This window comes from Myxine glutinosa, chromosome 5, assembly GCF_964187855.1.
Source record: "Myxine glutinosa chromosome 5, kmMyxGlut1.1, whole genome shotgun sequence".
In the NCBI taxonomy this organism is placed as follows: domain Eukaryota; kingdom Metazoa; phylum Chordata; class Myxini; order Myxiniformes; family Myxinidae; genus Myxine; species Myxine glutinosa.
This window is the reverse complement of record NC_136265.1, coordinates 19869132-19894304: the sequence shown is the minus strand read 5'-3', so window position 1 is coordinate 19894304 and position 25173 is coordinate 19869132. Positions and strand designations below refer to the sequence as shown.

At 44.6% G+C, this 25173-nt stretch overlaps 1 protein-coding gene and 2 long non-coding RNA genes across 3 annotated transcripts; 2 read left to right on the top strand and 1 right to left on the bottom strand.

Annotated features, from left to right (window-relative positions):
• Nucleotides 1-1933: 1933 nt before the first annotated feature.
• On the bottom strand, nt 1934-14191 carry LOC144892208 (uncharacterized). Its single transcript, XR_013623410.1, has 4 exons — nt 13997-14191; nt 8461-8565; nt 4585-4627; nt 1934-2192 (listed from the first exon to the last, which is right to left on the bottom strand). It is a non-coding gene; the product is annotated as an uncharacterized LOC144892208 (long non-coding RNA).
• Nucleotides 11367-14140, top strand: LOC144892207 (uncharacterized). Its single transcript, XM_078777658.1, has 2 exons — nt 11367-13685; nt 13779-14140. The coding sequence occupies exon 1, from the start codon at nt 12502-12504 to the stop codon at nt 13468-13470; it is 969 nt and encodes a 322-aa protein (XP_078633784.1). The 5' UTR covers nt 11367-12501; the 3' UTR covers nt 13471-13685; nt 13779-14140.
• Nucleotides 14192-14310: 119 nt separating the features above from the next.
• Nucleotides 14311-23506, top strand: LOC144892209 (uncharacterized). Its single transcript, XR_013623411.1, has 2 exons — nt 14311-14384; nt 23441-23506. It is a non-coding gene; the product is annotated as an uncharacterized LOC144892209 (long non-coding RNA).
• The last annotated feature ends 1667 nt before the right edge of the window (nt 23507-25173 follow it).

Below are 25173 nucleotides of genomic sequence, written 5' to 3'. Positions count from 1 at the left end.
TTCGAAGCTCGTTTATTCGTACAGAAATCTCCAGCACTCTGAACACGAACGGAAGTGGGAAAGCTTTTATAAAGCCAAAACCCTCTTCGGAGGGCGTGGCTCCGACAACCGCGCGTGCGTCACGGCCAACAAACCAAAAGCCCCACAGGCTCCGTGGTTTTTCAACACTAACACAAGTGCGAAAAGTGGTTTTTCAACACTAACACAAGTGCGAAAAGTGGTTTTTCCACACTAATACAAGTTCCTTGCACGTGGATTATGACCAAACATAAGGTAACCGCGACATGCAAATAAGTTAACCGCGACATGCGAATAATGTAACCGCTACAGTAGCAAATTTTATTTTTTATTTATTTACATCAGCACTAAATGTTTATTTTCTGTAAATATATTAACCATTACTCATTGTTCACGTCTTTTCCCCCCTTAAATGTTTCTTCATTTCATTTCCATCCTTTTTTTCGTCTCCTACGATGACGACGCTCACATTTCCATCCAATAGCTATTGCTCATCCACTTTACGTCAGCAGTGAGGTAATTGGTGACGTCACCAACCGGTAAACCTATATATATTTTTTGACTTATTTTCACTTCTCCTCATTCTCCTCATTACCCCCATGCATTATCTTCGCTCTCCTTCTCACCTTCGGCTTCTTCCTTCTCCTCCTCGTCTTTCTCCTCCTCGTCGTCTTTTTCTACCAATAACTAGATGGTATTCATTGAAGACTTACCCTGCGCAGTCAACTTGGTGCGAGCCAACTCTTCTGTTTTTGAAGTTTTTTTTTCTTTGATCCAATATGGCTGCCATACCACGTGAGCGATGACATCATAAATTTATATTCTCTCATATAATTGTTGCATAGATCACGCTCAATAAATTTCAAACTGATCAGTTTCCTAAATTCCAACCCTGAAATTCCTTCGCTGAATCCTGCACCCTGGTGAGAAGTCTACACACTTGTTGTCCCTGTCGAATTATGACGTCATAATTATGGCACCAATGACGTCATCGTTAACAACATATATTCCCCATATGGAGTTCTTTGCAATGAGCCATGCTTCAATTTTTTCCATAGGGCGGTTTTGGAGATATAGAGGTGCAACGTTTTTCGGCTTTTCCAAGATGGTGCCTGTACCACATGACATATGACGTCATGATTATCATTAAAATATTCCACAGGAGGAGGCGCCCCTATGGTGAAAATTTTGTGTCAATCGGACCAGGAATTGCAGGGAAAAAAATTCATACTGATCGAATCAAGCGTTGTACTTGTTGAATTATAACGTCATAATTAAGGTGCCGATGACATCATCATTAACATATCTTATTCCCCAAGCGGAGTACTTGACAATGAGGCATGTTTCAATTTTTTCCATGAGCGGTTTCGGAGATATAGAGGTGCAACTTTTTTCGATTTTTCCAAGATGGCGCCTGTACCACGTCATCTATGACGTCATAATTATCATTAGAAAAATTTAACAGGAGGAGCCGCTCATATTCTGAAAATTTCGTGTCCATCGGACTAACAGTTGCAGAGGAATCTTTTTTTAATACTGATCAGATCAAGCTTTGTACTTGTCGAATTATGACGTCATAAGGAAGGCACCGATGACATCATCATCAACATATATTATTCCCCATGGTGAGTACTTGACAAATAGCCATGTTTCAATTTTTTCCATTGAAGCAGTTTGGGAGATATAGAGGTGCAACATTTTTTCCAAGATGGCATCCGTACCACGTGACCTATGACGTCATAATTATGAATAAATAAATTCTACAGGCGCAGGCGCTCCTATGGTAAAATTGAAAAGTCCTATATTATGTGTCAAAGAACAACCATTCGCATTTGGCTGTTAATGCTTTCTCTCCCTAGGCTTGAATAAAATGAGGTGCGGAAAATATATAAATAAATATACAAAACAACTCTGCTTCAGATTCTGTAAATGGCTGATTAGAAATCCTTTTTTATTTTGATTTGAATATCACAACATTTCCCATCACACAATCTGAAATCTTACCATAAATTTGTTTATACAATTTAAATGACAAAGGAATGGCAGGTATTTTGTTTTCCACATCAATATGTCGATTTATTCCAAGCCACAAGATAGATCTATATTATAGATGTCCAGTTGATGCACATTGTCCAGGTGTCATATTTGCGGACTCCAGGTACAATGGTTTCATTCTGAAAAAGAAGAACAGAAAACGAGAGAATAATTGACAGGTTTTAAAATCGGTTCTCATACTCGGTTTAACCGATTTTGTTTCCACCTTCAAACCGTGACGTCATTTCCTCAATGTCGATTATTTGACATATTTGTTTGCATCTCATTCTCTCAACATATTTGTTTGATGCCTGAAGATGAACCACAAATGGAGTTTGACATTTTGAAATATTACTGTGACAAGTTGACAACTGACATGACGACTCGGAAGTCTTCCTACCATGTGTGCTGCTGGAATGTCTCCTGTGAGTTTGATTATCAAGGATCCAGGACAGGCAGAGGATGGCCTAGACTCCTAGAGGTACGCCCACTCACACCTGATCCGTCTCACCTGGGTTTGAATGTCGGCCCAGCTAAGAATTGTCACCTTTGTGTTTCCCAGGCACGGTGAGGAAATGAACGTATTGTCGTGTGACTACCCTGTAGTGAACACCGCAGGGCGACACAGATGACCAAATGAGCTTTTCTCCAAGGCGTTCAATCCAAAAATGAAGGTATTATTTACACGCGAGGGAAGGAGTATGATGAACTTACCTAGACGGCTTCCACCCGACGTCTTCGCACCTGGATAAATTAACTCAAATGACACAGGATTAAAATGTACAAAAATACTGGCTTTATTAAAGAAAATGCCGATCACAAAGAATGCACGATAAAAAAAACTATGATTCCTAAACGGGACGTCCCCACTCAGACTCAATTACAACACAAGGGAAAAAATAACTGGAAAATAAATGTGTTTGTGGGGCACTTAGCTCTAATCGGCTCTTGAACCTTGTCAGGAATCGTCTTGGGCCACACGTCCTTGCACGCGAAACCGCAGGCTGCACTCCCCGTGGGCGCGAACTAGGCCTCATGCGCGGTCTGTTTACTCCTCGCTCCGTGCGCGAAATGAACAGGCCGCGTCCGCTCGGTCACTCCACCCACGCTTGTCCTCACGATCTCGTTCACCAACACCAAAGCCAGAGGATGCGAGCCAGCCTCGAGAAGACGAAGAAGAGCGATGTCAGGACACGACCATTTGTCGTCAAAGCCAGGGCTCGAGAGACAAAGAATAAGCACGGAAATCAAGCACAAGGAAAAGCCAAGAGAGAAGAGAACTCGTGAACTTCGCCGGTCATTGTTGAATCCCGAAAATCAGAGCCAGCCACGAGAAAATGTCGGGGAGACGACCGCTCGCCACCAAACCCAGAACATGCGAGGAAATCAAGAAGCAAGAAGAGAAAATCGTGGCGTCTCAAGGAATGTCCTTCGCTAAAGAGGAAGAAAATGTCGGCCAGAATGCTCCTTTATAGTCAAGGCTCTGATGTCATCCTACGACATTTCCACAATCCCATAGTTCCTTCTTACCAGTCTTGTGCGCCAATCAATCCCGGACCAATCACTGCTCTTCGGGGCGTGGCCCCACGGACCTTTTGTGCCTTGTGTGCTCACCAGGTCGATGTTATCCGCGTTAATACTCAATGTCCTGTTTCCGGTTGGTTTTAATTTAGTGTCATAAATGGGTAATTTCTTACAATGTGTGTGTGTTGCTGGTGTCATAAGGAACAGAGGGAAAAAAACAGAGGCCATTACATACAGGGGATTAATTACCTATAATCCCCCACTAATTAACATACCCCACGCCTCGTGATGGGAACGAAGACACGCTCTTCCAGGACATACAGTCTACACAAATTTCCTACTTATTACATGGGGTTTCTTCTTCTTCACGACAGTCAGAGCACACCACCTATGCAATTCCACCTGGACTAAAGTATTGCCTACCCCCTACAAACATAACATTATGCACTGTCCATCGGTTGGATGTAAAGCCAGATGTCCAATATGTACGCATTACTTGGTGGACATTAACGATCCCTTGGTGTCTTTTGTGAAGAGTAAGTGAGTTATCTCCTGCACCCTGAATAACTCACAAATTTCTGCTCTAATCTACAGGGGGCACTGCACCAGCGATATGTCCATGCTCCGATTAGTTAATGCGAAACAGGTACCCACGTGATGCTCACAAAATAACGGAGGAATAGAGGATCTGAGGCCAACCTATCAAACTGGTGCACTGGAGGGAAGAGGTTGCATCATGGAGAATACCACCGTTGTAGATGAGATGACGTCAAAGTTACTGACACGTGATATCTCACAAACAAAACAGGACATGATGTGTCGGGTCCCCTGGCTCAAAACTCACATCATCCCAGTTTCTCTGATCTATCTTAACAAGGTTGATTGCTCTCATTTGGGAAAGGTGTTCAATTATTATTGATCCTATTGATGGATTATCCTCATCATCAAAACGATGAAATAAATATTTTACTGAAATAATTAATGAGGAAGATGCACGACTTTACTCACCAAGATGATGATGGTGATCCCTCTTGGGCTTCCGAGTTGGATGCTGCACAGACCAATGACAATCCTTTGTCATTAAATGGATGACCTCAAGAACAAGTCATCAAATTAAAATCTGATCAACACGGGCAAAAGTTCTCAAAGCAAAACAAGAAAGCAATCAGGGATTGCAGACGCTCGCCAGGACGTGTTTTTAGAGGTTTTTTAAAAAGCCTTTGTGTTAAAACAAATATGACGGCCGAACCACGTGACCGATGACGTCATCTTTTTTTTTCTCCACCAATGTGTCACTAGATGACGAGCAAGAAATTTCATCTTGATCGATGAAGTTTTGTACTTGTCGAATTATGACGTCATAATGGAGGCACATATGACATCATCATTTACATATTTTATTTCCCATGGAGAGTTCTTTACAATGAGCCATGTCTCAATCATTTCGATGCAGCTCTTATGGAGATAGAGGTGCATATTTTCCGCTTTTTCCAAGATGGCGCCTCTACCACGTGACTTATGAAGTCATCATTATCATTAAAAAAATTCTAGAGGTGGAGTTGCACCTATGGTGAAAAATTCCTGTCAATCAGACCAACGGTTGCAGAGAAAATCATATTTATTCTGTGCGGACAAACAGACAGACAAACGGACTCCAATGCAATAACCTCTCCGCGGATGAGGGTAACTAGTTTCGCTAATTTCGTTTAAAGTTATTAATATCAAGGGAGGTCTTGCTATTTACCAAATTTGGGGTTAAAGTAATGTCGGCGAAGATGAATGAAGATAATTCTCAGCTTAAATTTCCTGATCTCATCAACAATAGAGAGTTCATAGAACACATCACTCCATGCTGTCTTTAAAAAATAAGGTTGGGGGCGGAGCCTACTAGCAGCAAATCTGATTGGTCGTGATGATGTAAATGGCCGTAACATTTTGAATCGGGTTTCTGAAAATACAAAAAGGCGATTTCTGGTCTGGAGTGTTCAAATATAGAATTTGGAAGTAAGGTAATCTTCATGCTGATGAAGCTTCACTTCATGTAAGGAAGGAAAACTTCAATTCAAATAAAACAAAGATGTTTATGGTCGGAGAAAAAAGAAATTCCGGAAGGATACCGCTGTTGACGTCTTATACACCGCCTTATTTAACACAGGTACATTATTTACTCGTGCCTGTTGTTTGTATCCTTTAGAATGTCCTTAAAAACAGGAACGTTGTTTGGAATGACTTTCAATTTTGTCTGACTGCCGGGCAGACAGACAGTAAAAAATTTGATCTTACTACTCTCTGTGCGTACAGAATCGGGATGAATTCAAAGACCAAGTACTGTAAAACGGCAAACGTGTCTTCCGATTCGTGTTCAAAATATAACATTTCCATATAACGTGTTCAAATAAGTAGTTCCTCCATGAAAATCAAAAATTTACGATCATTCTTCGATCATAAACTGACAAGAGGGACAGACAAACGGACAGTTGGACAAACTGACATGACCCAATTGCTTACCCCCACTTTTTGCTTTGCATTCGTGGGATAATTTAAAAATTATAGCATCTGAATCTTCACCAAAATCTAGTCAATTCGTCCTTGTCAAACACCCAAACTGTCCGCCAAATTTCGTCTGAATCCGTCTAACTTTTTGAGATGTCATACTCACAGACAAACAGACAGGGGTGAAAACATAACCTCCGTGTCCACCTTCGGTGGTGGAGGGGACAAAACCCCGTTCTTGATTGCGTTCCCCAGCTTATATATTACAGGCTCAGACTTGTACCAACCCCGCAGAGCAGGGGTTGACCTTTATCGGGCACCGTGGTCCCCTTTTTGAAGCAATGTTTTATGGACTGATGCCCTTCCTGCCGCCAACCCTGTTAGTCGCCTCTTGAGACACACAGAGAATCACCAGTGAACTGGTACTCAATTTGCGGACCTCGGAAGGATGACAGGCTGAGTCAACTCCCCTGGCGTTAATTCAACGATCGATACGAACCCAGGATCCGAGGATCCCAAGCCGGCACCCTAACCGCGAAGCCAACACCAGGCTAAAGGCTCAGACTTGTACGATGTTGTTTTTATTTATTTTTTTGTATACAGGATCGAGGCTCGTGAAAGAGCTAACACTTATCACACAAAAAATCAAACAGACACATAAAACATATAATAAGGGGAGCGGTAGACAAGATGGGGAGAGAAGGGGAAGCACAAACACAACGTTTGAGAGCAGGGACATTGGGAGCTCTGTGAGAGGGAGAGGGCTTGGGGGGAGGAGGCGTGGGAAGGGGTGGTTTTGAAGTATAAAACACAAGGACATCAAGGACTTCCAGGAAAGAAGTTGGTATTTCAAAAAAGTGTATCTGGGGTGAAATTAGCTGGGGTAGAAAATATCAAGGTTTTGGATGGGGAGAAGATAAGAGATGGTGGTGAACAGCTGTTTTAAAGACCTGGAGGGAGGAGTGGGATTGAAGAGAGTGAGGGAGTTTGTTCCAGAGGCGGGAGAAAAGAGGATTGAAGGTGAGCAGAGAGTCTTGATTTTGGCAGTTTAACCATAAGAGGGTTGCTGGCAGATCTTGTGCGACCTGTAGGAATATTTGGGGTACAGAGCCCAGAGAGAGCTGGGGGAGCAAGGCTGGAGAGGAGTCGGTAGAAGACAGAAAGACCACCAACCTGCCTGCGGTGAGTGAGTGAAAGGCCCTCGGAGTTAGCTTCATCGCGGGAGATTCCAATGATTCTGAAAGCTTTGGTTTCAACAGCGTGAAGACGAGCTAGGTGTGAGGTAGGAGCAAAAATGTTGCAAAAAGAAATCCTCCAGATCCGAGCAGCACAAACATTGGTTACGAAGATTGATAAGGACAAAGTCCTCGTGTGAAGCTCTTCATGAAAGCAAATACGTCATCGGGCAAAACAGAAATTGTTAGGGGCCATCTAAATATTACCTCTCCAGGATGGAAAAAGGAAAATGAAATGGAAAAATGAAAAGCAGGTAGATATGCTTGAGAAGGTTATTTAGCCAACTATGAGAGGAAATGGAGAAAAGGGAAAGGGGATCTGGAGTGGAAGTGAAGAAGAGAGGATTGTGTGGGACATATTGCACAGGTGTGGCAGTGAAGGGTTTCGGGTGAAAAACTACCTACGGCCACAAAATACAAATTTAATCAGTTAATCCCACGGGACAAATAAAACAGCATTTAGACAAGGATGGAGCAAGGTCTACATCTGAAATAGAACAACCGATTAACCTCTTGTTTTCCCCACTTAAAAACAACTATGGAGTTATCCTGTAGGTGAGAGTTATCCTGTAGGTGAGAGTTAACCTGTAGGTGAGAGTTAACCTGTAGGTGAGAGTTATCCTGTAGGTGAGAGTTAACCTGTAGGTGAGAGTCAACCTGTAGGTGAGAGTTATCCTGTAGGTGAGAGTTATCCTGTAGGTGAGAGTTATCCTGTAGGTGAGAGTTATCCTGTAGGTGAGAGTTAACCTGTAGGTGAGAGTTATCCTGTAGGTGAGAGTTATCCTGTAGGTGAGAGTTATCCTGTAGGTAAGGGTTATCCTGCAGGTTAGAGTTATCCTGTAGGTTAGAGTTATCCTGTAGGTGAGAGTTACCCTGTAGGTGAGAGTTATCTTTGGCATTGATTGTATTTGCAGCTCACGCTGCGTTTGAACCTGATGTCGAACTTGGTCATACGTACATCTACAGGTATTCGCATCATTTGGTTTCACATAAGAAAGGAAGACGAAAATAAAGGGAAAAAAGTTCAATTTGGGGGAAAAGGGTTTTGCAGCAATTGCATCGCCAAGTTCTTCCCAGGTCCCATGTCCAGAAAATGAAATAGTTCGATTTCTTTAAAAAAATAAAAAACATAAAATGTAATCCAATCATTCCTTACTTGTTCCATCACTTGGAATTGACCTTTAATCCTCAGTGCACCAGTACTACCTGAACATGCCCATGTTCCCGGGAATCCACCGTTTTTTTTCCCCAAGCGGCATCGCTGTTAGACAAAGAAAGAGAGAGAGAGGGAGAGAAGTGTATGCATATATCTATCTATATATACTGTGCAGTGTCTGTGTTGTGTTGTCGCTGAACTACTCCCTCAAAGTTTTGTGAAATCGTACCAAACTTCTGAGGTGCACATATCTCTTCCGTCCGCATGTCCTAAGGGTATTTGTTTTGAAAATTTTTCCAATTTTTATTTTGAATTTTTAAGGGAAAACATTTTTTTCAACATAACTTTTCAACTTCAATTGTTTATAAAAGGTAATATCACGTATATTACAAATACATTTGTGCATTATGATTGTTTGAATTATGATTGGTTTAAACCATGACAAAACGGCAACTCGGGTACAGTCATTTATCTATATATCTACACATCTGGGCAGTGTCTGTGTTGTCACTTAATGACTCCCTCAAACTTTTGTTTCCGTGGTTGTGAGGTGTTTTTAATAAAGTGGCGGTGGTTTTGAATCACGTGGTGGTGAGGTATTTTGAATTATGTGGTGGTGAGGTGTTTTTAAATGACATGGTGGTGAGGTGTTTTTTAATCACGTGGTGGTGAGGTGTTTTTAATTAATTGGGGGTGAGGTGTTTTGAATTATGTGATGGTGAGGTGTTTTGAATTACTTGGTGGTGAGGTGTTTTGAATTACGTGGTGGTGAGGTGTTTTTAATTTCGTGGTGGTGAGGTGTTTTTAATTTCGTGGCTGTGAGGTGTTTTTATTTTCGTGGTGGTGAGGTGTTTTTATTTTCGTGGTGGTGAGGTGTTTTTAAATGACGTGGTGGTGAGGTGTTTTTATTTTCGTGGCTGTGAGGTGTTTTTAAATGACGTGGTGGTGAGGTGTTTTTATTTTCGTGGCTGTGAGGTGTTTTTATTTTCGTGGTGGTGAGGTGTTTTTAAATGACGTGGCTGTGAGGTGTTTTTATTTTCGTGGCTGTGAGGTGTTTTTATTTTCGTGGCTGTGAGGTGTTTTTAAATGACGTGGCTGTGAGGTGTTTTTATTTTCGTGGCTGTGAGGTGTTTTTATTTTCGTGGTGGTGAGGTGTTTTTATTTTCGTGGCTGTGAGGTGTTTTTAAATGACGTTGTGGTGAGGTGTTTTTATTTTCGTGGCTGTGAGGTGTTTTTAAATGACGTGGCTGTGAGGTGTTTTTATTTTCGTGGCTGTGAGGTGTTTTTATTTTCGTGGTGGTGAGGTGTTTTTATTTTCGTGGTGGTGAGGTGTTTTTAAATGACGTGGTGGTGAGGTGTTTTTATTTTCGTGGCTGTGAGGTGTTTTTATTTTCGTGGCTGTGAGGTGTTTTTAAATGACGTGGCTGTGAGGTGTTTTTATTTTCGTGGCTGTGAGGTGTTTTTATTTTCGTGGTGGTGAGGTGTTTTTATTTTCGTGGCTGTGAGGTGTTTTTAAATGACGTTGTGGTGAGGTGTTTTTATTTTCGTGGCTGTGAGGTGTTTTTAAATGACGTGGCTGTGAGGTGTTTTTATTTTCGTGGTGGTGAGGTGTTTTTAAATGACGTGGTGGTGAGGTGTTTTTATTTTCGTGGTGGTGAGGTGTTTTTAAATGACGTGGTGGTGAGGTGTTTTTAATTTCGTGGCTGTGAGGTGTTTTTATTTTCGTGGCTGTGAGGTGTTTTTAAATGACGTGGTGGTGAGGTGTTTTTATTTTCGTGGATGTGAGGTGTCTTTAAATGACGCGGTGGTGAGGTGTTTTTATTTTCGTGGCTGTGAGGTGTTTTTAAATGACGTGGCGGTGAGGTGTTTTTATTTTCGTGGCTGTGAGGTGTTTTTATTTTCGTGGTGGTGAGGTGTTTTTATTTTCGTGGCTGTGAGGTGTTTTTAAATGACGTGGTGGTGAGGTGTTTTTATTTTCGTGGCTGTGAGGTGTTTTTAAATGACGTGGCTGTGAGGTGTTTTTATTTTCGTGGTGGTGAGGTGTTTTTAAATGACGTGGTGGTGAGGTGTTTTTATTTTCGTGGTGGTGAGGTGTTTTTAAATGACGTGGTGGTGAGGTGTTTTTAATTTCGTGGCTGTGAGGTGTTTTTATTTTCGTGGATGTGAGGTGTTTTTAAATGACGTGGTGGTGAGGTGTTTTTATTTTCGTGGCTGTGAGGTGTTTTTAAATGACGTAGTGGTGAGGTGTTTTTATTTTCGTGGCTGTGAGGTGTTTTTAAATGACGTAGTGGTGAGGTGTTTTTATTTTCGTGGTGGTGAGGTGTTTTTAAATGACGTGGTGGTGAGGTGTTTTTATTTTCGTGGCTGTGAGGTGTTTTTAAATGACGTAGTGGTGAGGTGTTTTGAATTACGTGGTGGTGAGGTGTTTTTATTTTCGTGGCTGTGAGGTGTTTTTAAATGACGTGGTGGTGAGGTGTTTTTATTTTCGTGGCTGTGAGGTGTTTTTAAATGACGTGGCTGTGAGGTGTTTTTATTTTCGTGGATGTGAGGTGTTTTTAAATGACGTGGTGGTGAGGTGTTTTTATTTTCGTGGCTGTGAGGTGTTTTTAAATGACGTAGTGGTGAGGTGTTTTTATTTTCGTGGCTGTGAGGTGTTTTTAAATGACGTAGTGGTGAGGTGTTTTTATTTTCGTGGTGGTGAGGTGTTTTTAAATGACGTGGTGGTGAGGTGTTTTTATTTTCGTGGCTGTGAGGTGTTTTTAAATGACGTAGTGGTGAGGTGTTTTTATTTTCGTGGCTGTGAGGTGTTTTTAAATGACGTAGTGGTGAGGTGTTTTTATTTTCGTGGTGGTGAGGTGTTTTTAAATGACGTGGTGGTGAGGTGTTTTTATTTTCGTGGTGGTGAGGTGTTTTTAAATGACGTGGTGGTGAGGTGTTTTGAATTACGTGGTGGTGAGGTGTTTTGAATTACTTGGTGGTGAGGTGTTTTGAATTACGTGGTGGTGAGGTGTTTTGAATTACTTGGTGGTGAGGTGTTTTGAATTACGTGGTGGTGAGGTGTAATCGTCCCAGACTTCCAGTCTGCACCTACCCCTCCCCTAAGTATGTGCTGAGGGGTTCTTTATTGAAAAAAAAAACATTCCACCTAAATCTTCAACCTAAATTGCCTATAAAAATGTAATATCACAAACACAACAAATACATTTGTGCAAAGTAATTGTTTGTATTATGATTGGTGTAAATCATGACAACACAGCAACTCAGGTACAGTCATTAGCCTCAGCTAAAATGAGCCCGTTCCTCTGTAACGCGCGAGCCGAGCCGAGCCGAGCTAGTATATATATATATTTGGGGGCCGCTGAGAGCTGGGATCTTTGACGTGCACCAAGTAATGCCGGTGTAGGAGGATAGAATCACTCCACAGGATCAAATCACTCCCCCTAGGATTTTAACACTCCCCCTTGCAGGATCAAATGACTCCCCAGGATTATAACACCCCCCCCCCCCTATATATTTTGTGATTTAAACAATATTTATTGCATGGTAATGACATGCAACCATGACAAAGTTAATGAATATGAACATAAAATGATAAATGAATTGATAAACAGGGCAGAATGATGTCCTTTGTAAACGTCTCTCCCTAAAAATAAAAATACAATGTTTTTCGCATCCCCGCATTAAACTGGGTAAATGAAATAAAGAAAAGTATAAATTTAACATTCAAATAACTATATATTTTGATATTAGAGCATTCGCAGTAATCATTACGATACATTTACGATGTTTTATACAAAAAGGATATTTTCATTTCAACATATAATATGTCATTTTAAGTTACGTTCTATAAATTTACTTTGGTATAACTTTACAAACCCTAACCCGAACCCTATACATATAGATATGAAATGAAGTACACTGCATGATATATTTTTAAACCATAACAAAGTATAATAACTCATGTGAATATAAATGAACGGGAGTATTGATTAAATATACGGGGAAAACGGGACTCATGTCTTCTTTTGTTGTATTGAAATAATGATAGGCTCAAATATAGTACATGTATTCAACATGGGCTCAAATATAGTACATGTATTCAACATGGGCTCAAATATAGTACATGTATTCAACATGGGCTCAAATATAGCACATGTATTCAACATGGGCTCAAATATAGTACATGTATTCAACATGGGCTCAAATATAGTACATGTATTCAACATGGGCTCAAATATAGTACATGTATTCAACATGGGCTCAAATATAGTACATGTATTCAACATGGGCTCAAATATAGTACATGTATTCAACATGGGCTCAAATATAGTATATGTATTCAACATGGGCTCAAATATAGTACATGTATTCAACATGGGCTCAAATATAGTACATGCATTCAACATGGGCTCAAATATAGTACATGTATTCAACATGGGCTCAAATATAGTATATGTATTCAACATGGGCTCAAATATAGTACATGTATTCAACATGGGCTCAAATATAGTACATGCATTCAACATGGGCTCAAATATAGTACATGTATTCAACATGGGCTCAAATATAGTACATGTATTCAACATGGGCTCAAATATAGTACATGTATTCAACATGGGCTCAAATATAGTACATGTATTCAACATGGGCTCAAATATAGTACATGTATTCAACATGGGCTCAAATATAGTACATGTATTCAACATGGGCTCAAATATAGTACATGTATTCAACATGGGCTCAAATATAGTACATGTATTCAACATGGGCTCAAATATAGTACATGTATTCAACATGGGCTCAAATATAGTACATGTATTCAACATGGGCTCAAATATAGTACATGTATTCAACATGGGCTCAAATATAGTACATGTATTCAACATGGGCTCAAATATAGTACATGTATTCAACATGGGCTCAAATATAGTACATGTATTCAACATGGGCTCAAATATAGTACATGTATTCAACATGGGCTCAAATATAGTACATGTATTCAACAATTAAATATTAAGATCCGACAATATGATGCACATGCTTACACCGTATACACTAAAATACATAGTAAAAGCTCTGTTGATCATTGCAACGATATCTAACATCCTGTGAGTTATATTTCCAAAGTAACTAAATATATCTTTCCATTCTTTCTGGGGGGTTGACTTTATCCTAATGGGGAGTGCTTTGATCCTGGAGGGAGTGTGTCGATCCTGACAGGGGGAGTGATTCTGTCCGAGGATAATTACACTCTCGAGTGCCAGTCCTAGGATTAGTTCACTCTAGAGTGATTTTATCCTCGGACAGAATCACTCCAGAGTGAGATTTTAGGGGAGTGAGAGAATCCAGCTACACCGGCAGGGGATTTCTATTCGGTGCGTAAAAGTGTAACCTGCAATATAACTCCCACTCGTACCTCTCCCCGCACCTCCCAAATAGGTGAAGTGAATCGGTTGTTGTTACAACACAAGACCAATGGACAGAAGACGTTCTCTTATATTCTTCTACAGGGAAAGCAGGATATATTGCTACGTACCCTGGGTTTCTCATTGGTGAAAACAACCAGGCAGATAAGCAGCAGCAGTGGCAGGTAAACCCAAGATTTCATGGTGTCGTGGACCGTTGAGGTGAACAGCAGGGGCTTTAGACGTGAACAGACTCTCCTCGATTACTCTGCACTGACCAGTTGTCTGATCAAAGGTTGTTTAAAAAGACCACCGAGGCTCACAAACAACCAAAAGCAAACAAAAATATAAAAGGGACCAGACCGTCTATAACTCGATACGGTTACGCCCATGAAACGGCAGCATTTTCCATCCCGCTTGTCACATTCTCCTTCAAACACCGACCTTTTATTCTACTTTCCACTTTGTGTGTGGAAAGTTTTTATTGTCAGGCCAAGTCATGCCGGTGACTTGCTACAGGTACTATGTAAACCTGTGCTAACCTGTTTCATTGTACAACCTGGTTATTTACCCAAACACTTAATTTTCATTCATGCCCCCCCCACCCCCCCTTGGAGTTCCCTTCGGATGCATGCAAAGTTTTGGGATGATACATTTTATGGCTTTGGAGTTATGGGACACACACACACACACATCTCGTTTTTTCATTTCTGTTCCTCACAATTCTATCCCTCTCTTTCATTCACAGACATGCACACACACACACTCACGCACACACACACACACACCCACACACAGACACACTTAATTAATTGTACAGTATCGGTTGTTCCTAAACTTAAATAATTTAAAGGATTGTTGTAAATGATGTTAATTTCACAACATCCCATATTCAACTTTATTTAAATTGTAAACCTCAAACATAGTGTTGTGGATATGAGAATGTTTTTTTTGTTGTGGTAAAATGTTGTTGTAAAAGGTTGTTGTAAGATATCACCCCTCCTCCCTCCGTTTGTGGTTGTATAAAGGTCAAAGGGCGTTCCCGTAGTTAGTCCATAAAACATACATGCAGGACACGATATATCTTTTTTTTGATAGTTATATCTTATTCTGTGTTTTAGGATAAGGCTGTGTCTCCCATTAATAGAAATACTCCATTGCACCAGTGAAAGAGATAGATTCCCTTCCATTCCCATCACCAATTGGGTTTCCCAAATTCCCAAATTCCAATTCCCATCACCATCACCATCACCATGATCCAATTGCCGCCATTGGCCACGAGGCAGGGTTGGGGAGGAAAGGCGTGTCTCCACCTCGTCATAGAGGGGAGGAGTGAGCCAGCCCCACTCGACCAATCATGAGCCAGGGGTTTGGCTAGAGAGGGCGGAGGAAGAGCGATCGGGGAGGTTCGTAAAGGTTGAGGGGAGGGGGCCTATATAACCCCAGGCAGGGCGTGTCCAAAAAGAGATCCAGTCGAGCTTTGAAGAAGACAGGAGATGAGCTTTGGAGAGTGGCAAAAAGGTCCAAGGCTGAGTTGAGATACGTTGAGAGATACTCTGGGAGGAGTCAGGGAGATCCAGTCGAGCTTTGAAGGCAGAAGGGAGTTGAGCTTTTACAGAGGAGAGAGAACCCGTCCCACCAAGGCTCCACCAAGCTCCGCGTTGGCTCCACCAAGCGTTCACCTCCACCAAGCTCCGCGTTGGCTCCACCAAGCGTTCACCTCCACCAAGCTCCGTGTTGGCTCCACCAAGCGTTCACCTCCACCAAGCTCCGCGTTGGCTCCACCAAGCGTTCACCTCCACCAAGCTCCGCGTTGGCTCCACCAAGCGTTCACCTCCACCAAGCTCCGCGTTGGCTCCACCAAGCGTTCACCTCCACCAAGCTCCGCGTTGGCTCCACCAAGCGTTCACCTCCACCAAGCTCCGCGTTGGCTCCACCAAGCGTTCACCTCCAGCCATCCACCTCCTGCCATTCCTGGCATTCCCCGAGTGAGTTTGTTCTGTTTGTTCTGTCCTGGGGTTAATTAAGTCTGTATAAGCTAAGGAATTCACTGTGTCACCTGCGTCTCATGTGCCTGTAAATAAACGCGACTGTTTTCTTTTTGCTTGTGTGATAATAATAAATCCAATTACTCTTCTGTCCGTCTTCTCGTTTTATTCCTTTTCCTCTCTACATTCGGTCGTTTTAGTCTTTTCCAGATTGGGCGGCTACGGCGCGATACGGCCAAAGTTCGGGTGGAATCGGGTGAGTTTTGTTAGGTCGCGGTCTTACACCACCGCTCGGTCTATAACATCTAACCGCGATCTGTAACAATTGGTTGTCAGGAGTTGGATTCGAACCTGGGACTAAATTTATTTAGCCCAAATTTTGGACACCAATTGTACTATTGGCTGTAACAATTGGTGTCGAGGAGTGAGATTGGACCCGAAGTGCGCTTAACGCGCTCAAAATTACGAGCTGCTAAAAAAAAATAAAAAAAATTGTGTTTTAAAAGAAGAACCCGAATTTTGAAATCGCGCCATGGCTGGTCAAGGCGATCGGATGCCGGTGGGTGAGCTAGAGATAGACGGGGTGGAATCGACCCAGGACCTCGGGGAAATGTATGTGGAGGAAGGAGATGAGGAGAACATTGGCAATGTGGTTGAGGGAGTATCAGACGCGCAAAATGGCGCGCTCGCGCACGTGGTTGAAGAGTCCCAAAATAGCTGCGCCGTGGAGGGCGAGCCCGCGGTGGCGGCTGGGGACGCTGGGCAAACCGGGTTTGACCTCAGATTATTCTTGACCCAACTGAATGCAAAAATGGATAGGATGGGGGGCCAAATGGGAGACCAAATTGGAGGTTTGAAAAACAGTATAGAGGCTCAGGGTGAGCGATTGGAGGGCCAAATGGGGGTAATGAGGGACAAAGCGAGGGGTACCAGTGCCCAAATAGGGAAGATAGACAGTAAATTTGAGGGGTTAGACAATGGGATAAAAGAGGTGAAAAATGGGTTAATGGGGTTAGAAAATAGGATGGAAGACAAATTGCGGGAAATAGGGGAGCAATCCGCCCGGGACATCGAACAGATGGGGAACCAGATGGAGGAGATACGACGAGGTGTAAGTGAGGAGGTTTCGGGGGTACGCGAGGAGGTAAAGCGAGGCGAGAAGCGTATGGAGAAAGAGGTGAGAAATGGGACGGCAAAGTTACAAGGGGGAATAGAAGATCTGACGGAGGAGGTGGAACAGCTGACGGAGGGACAGACTGAGTTAGTGGAGCAGGTTCAAAAGAACACTGCGGTACTAGGAGGGTTAAAAGCGACACAAAAAGACATTAAGAACGAATTAATAGCGACACAGAAGCAATGTCAGATGGTACGTGAGGGACTGACAATGAGGGTGGACGAGGTGACAGAGATAATGGAGACGAAGGACCGAGAGGTGAGGATGCACATAGAGACGGTCACGGTAGCCTTAGAGGACGAACTTGAGGAGACGCAGCGGGAAATAAAAGAGGTGAAGCAAAAATTAGAGGAAGTGGAAGAAGAGGTGAGTGAAATTAAGAAGAGACGGACAGAAACTAAAAGAGAAATCCAGGAGGAGGTGATGGAATATGCGCAAGGTCGGTGCTCAACTCATAATGTGATGCTCACTAACCAAATAAAGAGTTTGCAGGTGGCAAAAGAGGTGCGGAGACGAGGTGCCAAGGTGAGTGGCGAAATATTCGGCAATGTATATGATGTGAGGAAAGCTTCAGTCGGCTTGGGGATTGGTTTGGATCCGGGTGTTCGTGAAAGGCCGTTGGTGAAGTGTGCGACAGGTCTGGTGTGCGAAAAAAGAGGTGTGCGAGAATGTCCGACCATGGGGTGTGTGAGGAAAAAGTGCGCGCCGACCAGTGAGTGTGCTGTCGAGAGTGAGTCGGTCGTAGCGCGTGTGCGAGGGGGTACATGGAAGCGCGGTGTGGTAAGTGTTACAGAGGAAGTAACGAAAGAGTGTGCGCAAGATGATGCGCGAGAAAGGTGTGTAACGGACAGGTGCATGGGGAAAGAGTGCGCTGTCAAGAGTGAAGGAGAATGCACGCCTGTGGTGAGTGTTACAGAGGATGTAACGAGAAAGTGTATGCCTGTGGTGAGTGTTACAGAGGATGTAACGGAAGAGTGTGCGCGAGAGGATGCGCGAGAAAGGTGTGTAACGGACAGGTGCATGAGGAAAGAGTGTGCTGTCGAGAGTAAGGGTGAGTGCGCTGTCAAGAATGGAGGTGAGAGTAGTGAGAGTGACACGGCGCGTGAGTTGGTTGTGACAGGTGAGCGAGGATGTACACCTGGAATGGAAGGATGCACACCTGGAATGGTAGAGCGTGAGTGGGAATGCACACTTGAGTTGGTCGTGAGGCACGTGGTTGGGTGTGCGAGTGAGAGCACCCCTGTGATGGTCACAGAGGAGGTGACCGAGGGAGGGGCGCGAAGAGGTGTGTTGGTGAGGTGTGCGAGCGACGAATGTGTGCCAAGGTGTTCGGTGGTCAGGTGTGTGACCAAGTCGGTGAGCGGAATGAGTGTACCGAGGTGTGTAAGGAAAGGTACGAGGAGCATGGGAACAGCTGGAGGTGGTAGCAAGAAAGGGGTAGCGTATGCGTGGAAGCATGCAGGTGAGGCATCGACGGTAACCGGGTTAGCGGTTCGAGCGACTTATAGCCGAGTCGGGCCCTCGGTGCGTGTCGGGCTTCGCGTGCCGCGAGAACCAGCGGGGATCCGAGCTACGGCGGGTTCGAAAGGACCGCCGTACACAATCCACGCTGGGCCTCGCTTGGAACGGCCGCGTCCGGGCTCCACTAGGCGGAGCGGGCAGCCCGATAGGAAGGGTCGTCATGGCGACCACTTTTTATTGAGACGTTCCGGCAGGTCGAGATCGGGACATTGGATGGCTCCACGCCGAGGTGGTGCGTGGGATCTCGGCCAGGGTAAGCCCCCGTCCCTGCCCCAAATGCGGGACGTATCCAGCCGCTGGCACAAAAGAACCCGCGTTCATTGCTCGGCTGTACGAAGCCGGGCTGTAGATGTGAATTGGCGCACCGAGAGGATCTAATAAGTAGACGGGTGATGAGGATAGTGTTTTGGCCCCGAAATTAGAAAAAAAAAGGCAAAATTTGATGATTGGTACGGTGATTGGCAGATGATTGGCAAAATTTTTGATTGGTTGAAATTTGATGTGCAAAATTGATAGTGGGACCTCCCCGATGTGGAGGGATGGCAAATCCACCATCCCTCACAGTAAGGAGGGGGCAAAAGAGCACTAGCTTATGGGGTGTATGGCAGTGAAAACTAGCCCGGGAGGGTTAGGATATATCGTGTGTAGGGATCTAGCGAAGATGACATTAGGTGACGTTAAGGTTAGTTAGTGACAAGGATACCTGTAGTGGGGACGCAGGTAGATTAGCGTGGATGATAATGACGTGGGAGCGCAATAGTTTAAAGGGACGACTGGGAAGCGCAAGTTTCAGAGGGGAGTAGTTAGCTGAGATGATGCCGTGTGTTTGAGGATTGAACAGGTGTGATTGAACAGGTGTGATTGCACAGGTGTGCAACTGAACAGGTGTGTGGAGCAGTGTATGAGTAGGAGTGATAGTGATGTGTATCGTGTTGACCAACTGGTCCAGGAAGAGGAGGAGGGTGCAGGTGGCACCAGGTGTGAGTGCACAGGTGTGCACCAACAGGTGTATGGAATAAATGGTTGTGTGGAAGACATGGAGTGTGGATTAACTGGAGTATTGGAATGGATGGTCGTGGAGTGAGTATGGTGGAAACGATGGAGTGGAGTGGGTGGTGCGAAGGTGTGAATGGGGGAAGAGTGGACCCCCATCACGGATACCCGGGGCGGGTAGTGTAAGTGTTAGGTAAGAGGGTATAGGTAAATTGTGGTTGGATATTGGCATCTGTGGTGCGAGGTGAAAGAATGGTATTTGGATGGGTGCATTAGTGTTGTGGAAATGGCTGGGCGTGTAGCCTGTTAGTGTGTGTAGTTGGTTTGGGCACTCCACCACTGTGAGGATGTCGGCCAGGTGAGGCCGCAGGTGGGCTCTGGGAGCCGGTAGTAGTTGTTGTGGATGGGGCCCGAGGATCCGGAGGACGGACCCGGGTAGCCCAGTGCCAGAGGGCACCAAGTGGGGTGATAGAGCCAGGAGGGGTCTTCCCCAGTTAGTTAGGTTAGGGTGAGGAGCTAGGTAAGCTCGGGTGGCAACTACAGTGGTGGAGGTGTGCAGGTGGGTAGACCTGCTGGGAGAGCTACACGTCGCAGCCCAGAAATTGTGCGAGGGCACCGGGAGATGAATCGGGGGAGTGAGACCCCAAATTGAGAAGCACCACAGTTTGGTCAATGGGAATTGGTTTTTAGAACCCATAGTGTAAGTGGCCAATGCATTGGCAGGGGAGACCCCGGGTAGTGTAAAGTGTGTTAAAATCATTTAGAGGATAGTTAGGATGAAGGACCTCCTCGCACCATCTGCATCCACTCACCTGAGGTGACAGGAACTCCACACCATGCCATGTTTTGATTATTTTTTATGATGCAAATGTTTGGATTGTGAGACGCATCATGACGTGGGTGTGACATTGTGCGTAATTCCATCTCTTCCTCCTTATGGGGATTGATGATGAATTGGGTGATGGCAAATTTTGGTTAGAGGGATTGTGGAGACGAATTTGGTATAAGGGAAATATGGGGAAGACGTGACGGTAGTGACGAATTTGTAAATGTGTAGATTTTGTACATATGGGGTAAGGGCAAGGGGAGTGTAGGTGACAGGGGGGTGACGTACGGTAGGGACGAGCTTTCTCATTTCGCTCTCCGTACGCATTTCGCCTTGCATTGCCTTGTTTGACGAGTACCCTTGTGACCTTACCCCTCGCTCAATTGTCTTTCCCCTTTTGTCTCCCACATGACCTGTGCGCTATGGGGCGCCGAGGGGAGCGTGCGTGAGTCGGCCATTGCGCGCCCGGAACTCTCAGAACCAGCTGTCTGCATCGATGCACCACATTATGGACCACATGTCTGTGGCTGAGCACCACTGATGGACCCCAAGGGTTGGGGCATGGCCCCTCTGCTGGAACCGGCCATGAGGGCCCGAAATCTTGCTGGCGGACCTTAGCCACAGGGCACCGATGCCCCACAGGTGAACCACACGTAGTCGGCCCTGTGGGCCATAAATAAAATAAAATAAAAAGGACACGTTGGGCACACTTTATTGCAAATAGGCCGCCAGTAAGAAAATGAAAGAAAGACAACAACTGGAAGAAATGATAATAGCCAGCAGAGGGAGCCGAAGAGCAAGAGATCACCTGCAGGGTTAGGGGTTGTTGATTTATTTTATATTCTTGAACAGTGATGACTGCACCGATTGGTGCTTGGGTGTGTATTGGTGCGTTTCTGGATGTTTTAATGGTGCATTGATGCAGAGCAGACTGTCTCCCCCCCAGAAAGAACGATCACAGGTCCTGGGTTAGTTTTGTAAATAAAAGTAGTGTCAACTGTAAATAATGCTCCCCACCGTCTGTGTGTAGTTTGAAGACAATTCCGCAATTCGGTTAACTGTGGGCGTAAGTCTGTTAGGCAGGGTGCAATGGAGCAGCGGGACACATTTATTTATGTTTTAAAACTGTCGCACTCAGGGTCAGGTTAAAAGTAGAGGGAACTACACCTACGTGTCACACTAAGTAAAAGTTATAGGCCCGGGACGTGCCTAAGGGGAGGAGGGTGCAGTGTTGTGGATATGAGAATGTTTTTTTTGTTGTGGTAAAATGTTGTTGTAAAAGGTTGTTGTAAGATATCACCCCTCCTCCCTCCGTTTGTGGTTGTATAAAGGTCAAAGGGCGTTCCCGTAGTTAGTCCATAAAACATACATGCAAGACACGATATATCTTTTTTTTGACAGTTATATCCTTATTATGTGTATTAGGATAAGGCTGTGTCTCCCATTAATAGAAATACTCCATTGCACCAGTGAAAGAGATAGATTCCCTTCCATTCCCATCACCAATTACCTCCGATCCAATTGCCGCCATTGGCCACGAGGCAGGGTTGGGGAGGAAAGGCGTGTCTCCACCTCGTCATAGAGGGGAGGAGTGAGCCAGCCCCACTCGACCAATCATGAGCCAGGGGTTTGGCTAGAGAGGGCAGAGGAAGAGCGATCGGGGAGGTTCGTAAAGGTTGAGGGGAGGGGGCCTATATAACCCCAGGCAGGGCGTGTCCAAAAAGAGATCCAGTCGAGCTTTGAAGAAGACAGGAGATGAGCTTTGGAGAGTGGCAAAAAGGTCCAAGGCTGAGTTGAGATACGTTGAGAGATACTCTGGGAGGAGTCAGGGAGATCCAGTCGAGCTTTGAAGGCAGAAGGGAGTTGAGCTTTTACAGAGGAGAGAGAACCCGTCCCACCAAGGCTCCACCAAGCTCCGTGTTGGCTCCACCAAGCGTTCACCTCCACCAAGCTCCGCGTTGGCTCCACCAAGCGTTCACCTCCACCAAGCTCCACGTTGGCTCCACCAAGCGTTCACCTCCACCAAGCTCCACGTTGGCTCCACCAAGCGTTCACCTCCACCAAGCTCCGCGTTGGCTCCACCAAGCGTTCACCTCCACCAAGCTCCGCGTTGGCTCCACCAAGCGTTCACCTCCACCAAGCTCCGCGTTGGCTCCACCAAGCGTTCACCTCCACCAAGCTCCGCGTTGGCTCCACCAAGCGTTCACCTCCAGCCATCCACCTCCTGCCATTCCTGGCATTCCCCGAGTGAGTTTGTTCTGTTTGTTCTGTCCTGGGGTTAATTAAGTCTGTATAAGCTAAGGAATTCACTGTGTCACCTGCGTCTCATGTGCCTGTAAATAAACGCGACTGTTTTCTTTTTGCTTGTGTGATAATAATAAATCCAATTACTCTGCTGTCCGTCTTCTCGTTTTATTCCTTTTCCTCTCTACATTCGGTCGTTTTAGTCTTTTCCAGATTGGGCGGCTGCGGCGCGATACGGCCAAAGTTCGGGTGGAATCGGATGAGTTTTGTTAGGTCGCGGTCTTACACCACCGCTCGGTCTATAACATCTAACCGCGATCTGTAACAATAGTTTCTCCACCTAAAGCAAGAACGTTAACCCGGAAGCAATATTGACTAGTTTCCCGACTGCATGGATCATCAGCTGGGCACCGTTCCTCCTCGAGGTTTCGATCCTTTCAGCCCAGGACCTCTCCAACCGGCGGATCCACAACCTCGATCATGGATCCACATCAATAGATGGTACATCAGTAGATCCACAAACTCAGTTGCGTCCAGGCAGTCAGTCAACCCATCAATGCAACATCACTTATTCAAACTTTACTTGCAATAGGATAATGTTTTATCATATATTTATAACTTTCCTTACACACTCTATAATATAACACACACACACACACACACACACACACACACACACACACACACACACACACACACACACACACACACACACACACACACATTATCTTTTGTTGTTGTAGATTCACTTTTGTTGTCTCGATATCCATCAGCAGTTTCGTCGTTTAAGAAATCACATCATTTTTTTTCTTGTTTGGGATGCCCGCAGGTATAATGAAGCCTCGTCAAGCAGGATGGCGCGGACCGTGGAACAGCGAATAAAAAAATTTAAAAACCACCTTTAGAGGCCATTTTTCCCCGCAAGCGGGGGTTGGCCTTTTTCGGGAACCGTGGTTGTTGTTGTTTTTCGGTCCCCTTTTTGAAGCAATGTTTTACGGCCGGATGCCCTTCCTGACGCCAACCCTTTTTGCCGCCTTTAACGACAGGCAGGGAATTACCAGTGAACTGGTACTCAATTAGCCGACCTCGGAAGGTATGACAGGCTGAGTCAACCCCCCTGGCGTTAATTCAGCGATCGACCGGGATTCGAACCCAGGATCCTAGGTTTGAATCCTAAGCCGGCACCCTAGCCGCTAGCCCAACACCAGGGAACAGCGAATGAGGTCATCAAATCCACTAAACTCTCGCTTCGGGGGGGAAGGAGACAAAGAAGATCTGGAGGAAATGCTCATCAAATTTCAGGACGATGTGCCGCCCAGAAAGCGAAGAGAGTTGCCAGACACCGCCCGAAACAAAGGCACCAGCGGAGTGGGGATTCTTTTGATCATTTAATAACAATTCTGAGGATAATTTTCATGGATTCCGAATACCGATGCAAAGAGGATCTCGGAAAAAGCTCCTCGATATGGGAGATTAGCTCTCACTGGCCAAAGCCATAGAAATAGATCAACATCTTCAGCTCTCGCATAAGCAAACAAGAAAGAGCAGAGATTGCATACCCTCGCCAGGATGTGATTGTTTGGTGTATTTTGTGTTTTATTGCTGATGTAGATTTATGTTCAATCCAATATAGTGTTGTGGATATTTTGGACAGTATGTGATTGATGAATCAAGAATTCAATGTCCAAAACCTTTTGTCAGAAGAAGGATCACAAATTTTAATTCCCGAGGAGGATATCACTTTTCGTTTACAAGGAAATACACAGCAAGAAACATGAAACCCTCATCAAACCAAGAACGTACTGTAAACCACGAAAAGCACACTGCCAGGTACACAACAAAATCCTAAATCAAAGTCCTCAGTGAAAATCCTGGTACAGTAGAGATGTACAAAGAAAATGTCACATCAAAACACCATCATGCATAGTATACAATATCAACATACAGCAGGGGCGGATCCGGGAATTTCAAGATGGGGGGAGGGGGGGGTGGATGAGACAAAAGCGCTTGGGGGGGGGGGAGGGGGGTTAAGAGGGGTCTGGGATCCTCCCCCGGGAAATTTAAAAACTGATCGTCAGAAACGGCATTTCGTGCGTTCTCGGAAGTTTCTGCAGCTCCTTGCGTTCTTCCCTGGTCCAACAGTTCAGCAGATTCGCGATGACTCATGGTCAAAATAGAGGAACTGGTGAAACGACTTGCCCAGCTGTTCCTTCTGCTATAAATTAATGAATTTTGTAGGTGTGTGTGTGTGTCTGTTGGTGTGTGTTTGTGTGTGTCTGTTGGTGTGTGTTTGTGTGTGTGTGATGTGCGCGCGTGCGGCATGTTTTTTGTCCTGCACACGAGTCCTGTTCCACTGGAGCTTTCTGATATGGAATTTCTGATTTGTGTAGTTCTCGCGAAATGATTGTTATGATCTCCTGAGTTAATTAGGCAAATTAACTACAAAGAATCCAGAAGAATTCCCATGTTTCTAAACGCACGCCATGTTAAGGTGTATAGAGCAGCTTAATAGGTGTTGGTCAAAGCCCGGCACCGCCATGCGCCGAGGTTGTGAAGCTCAAG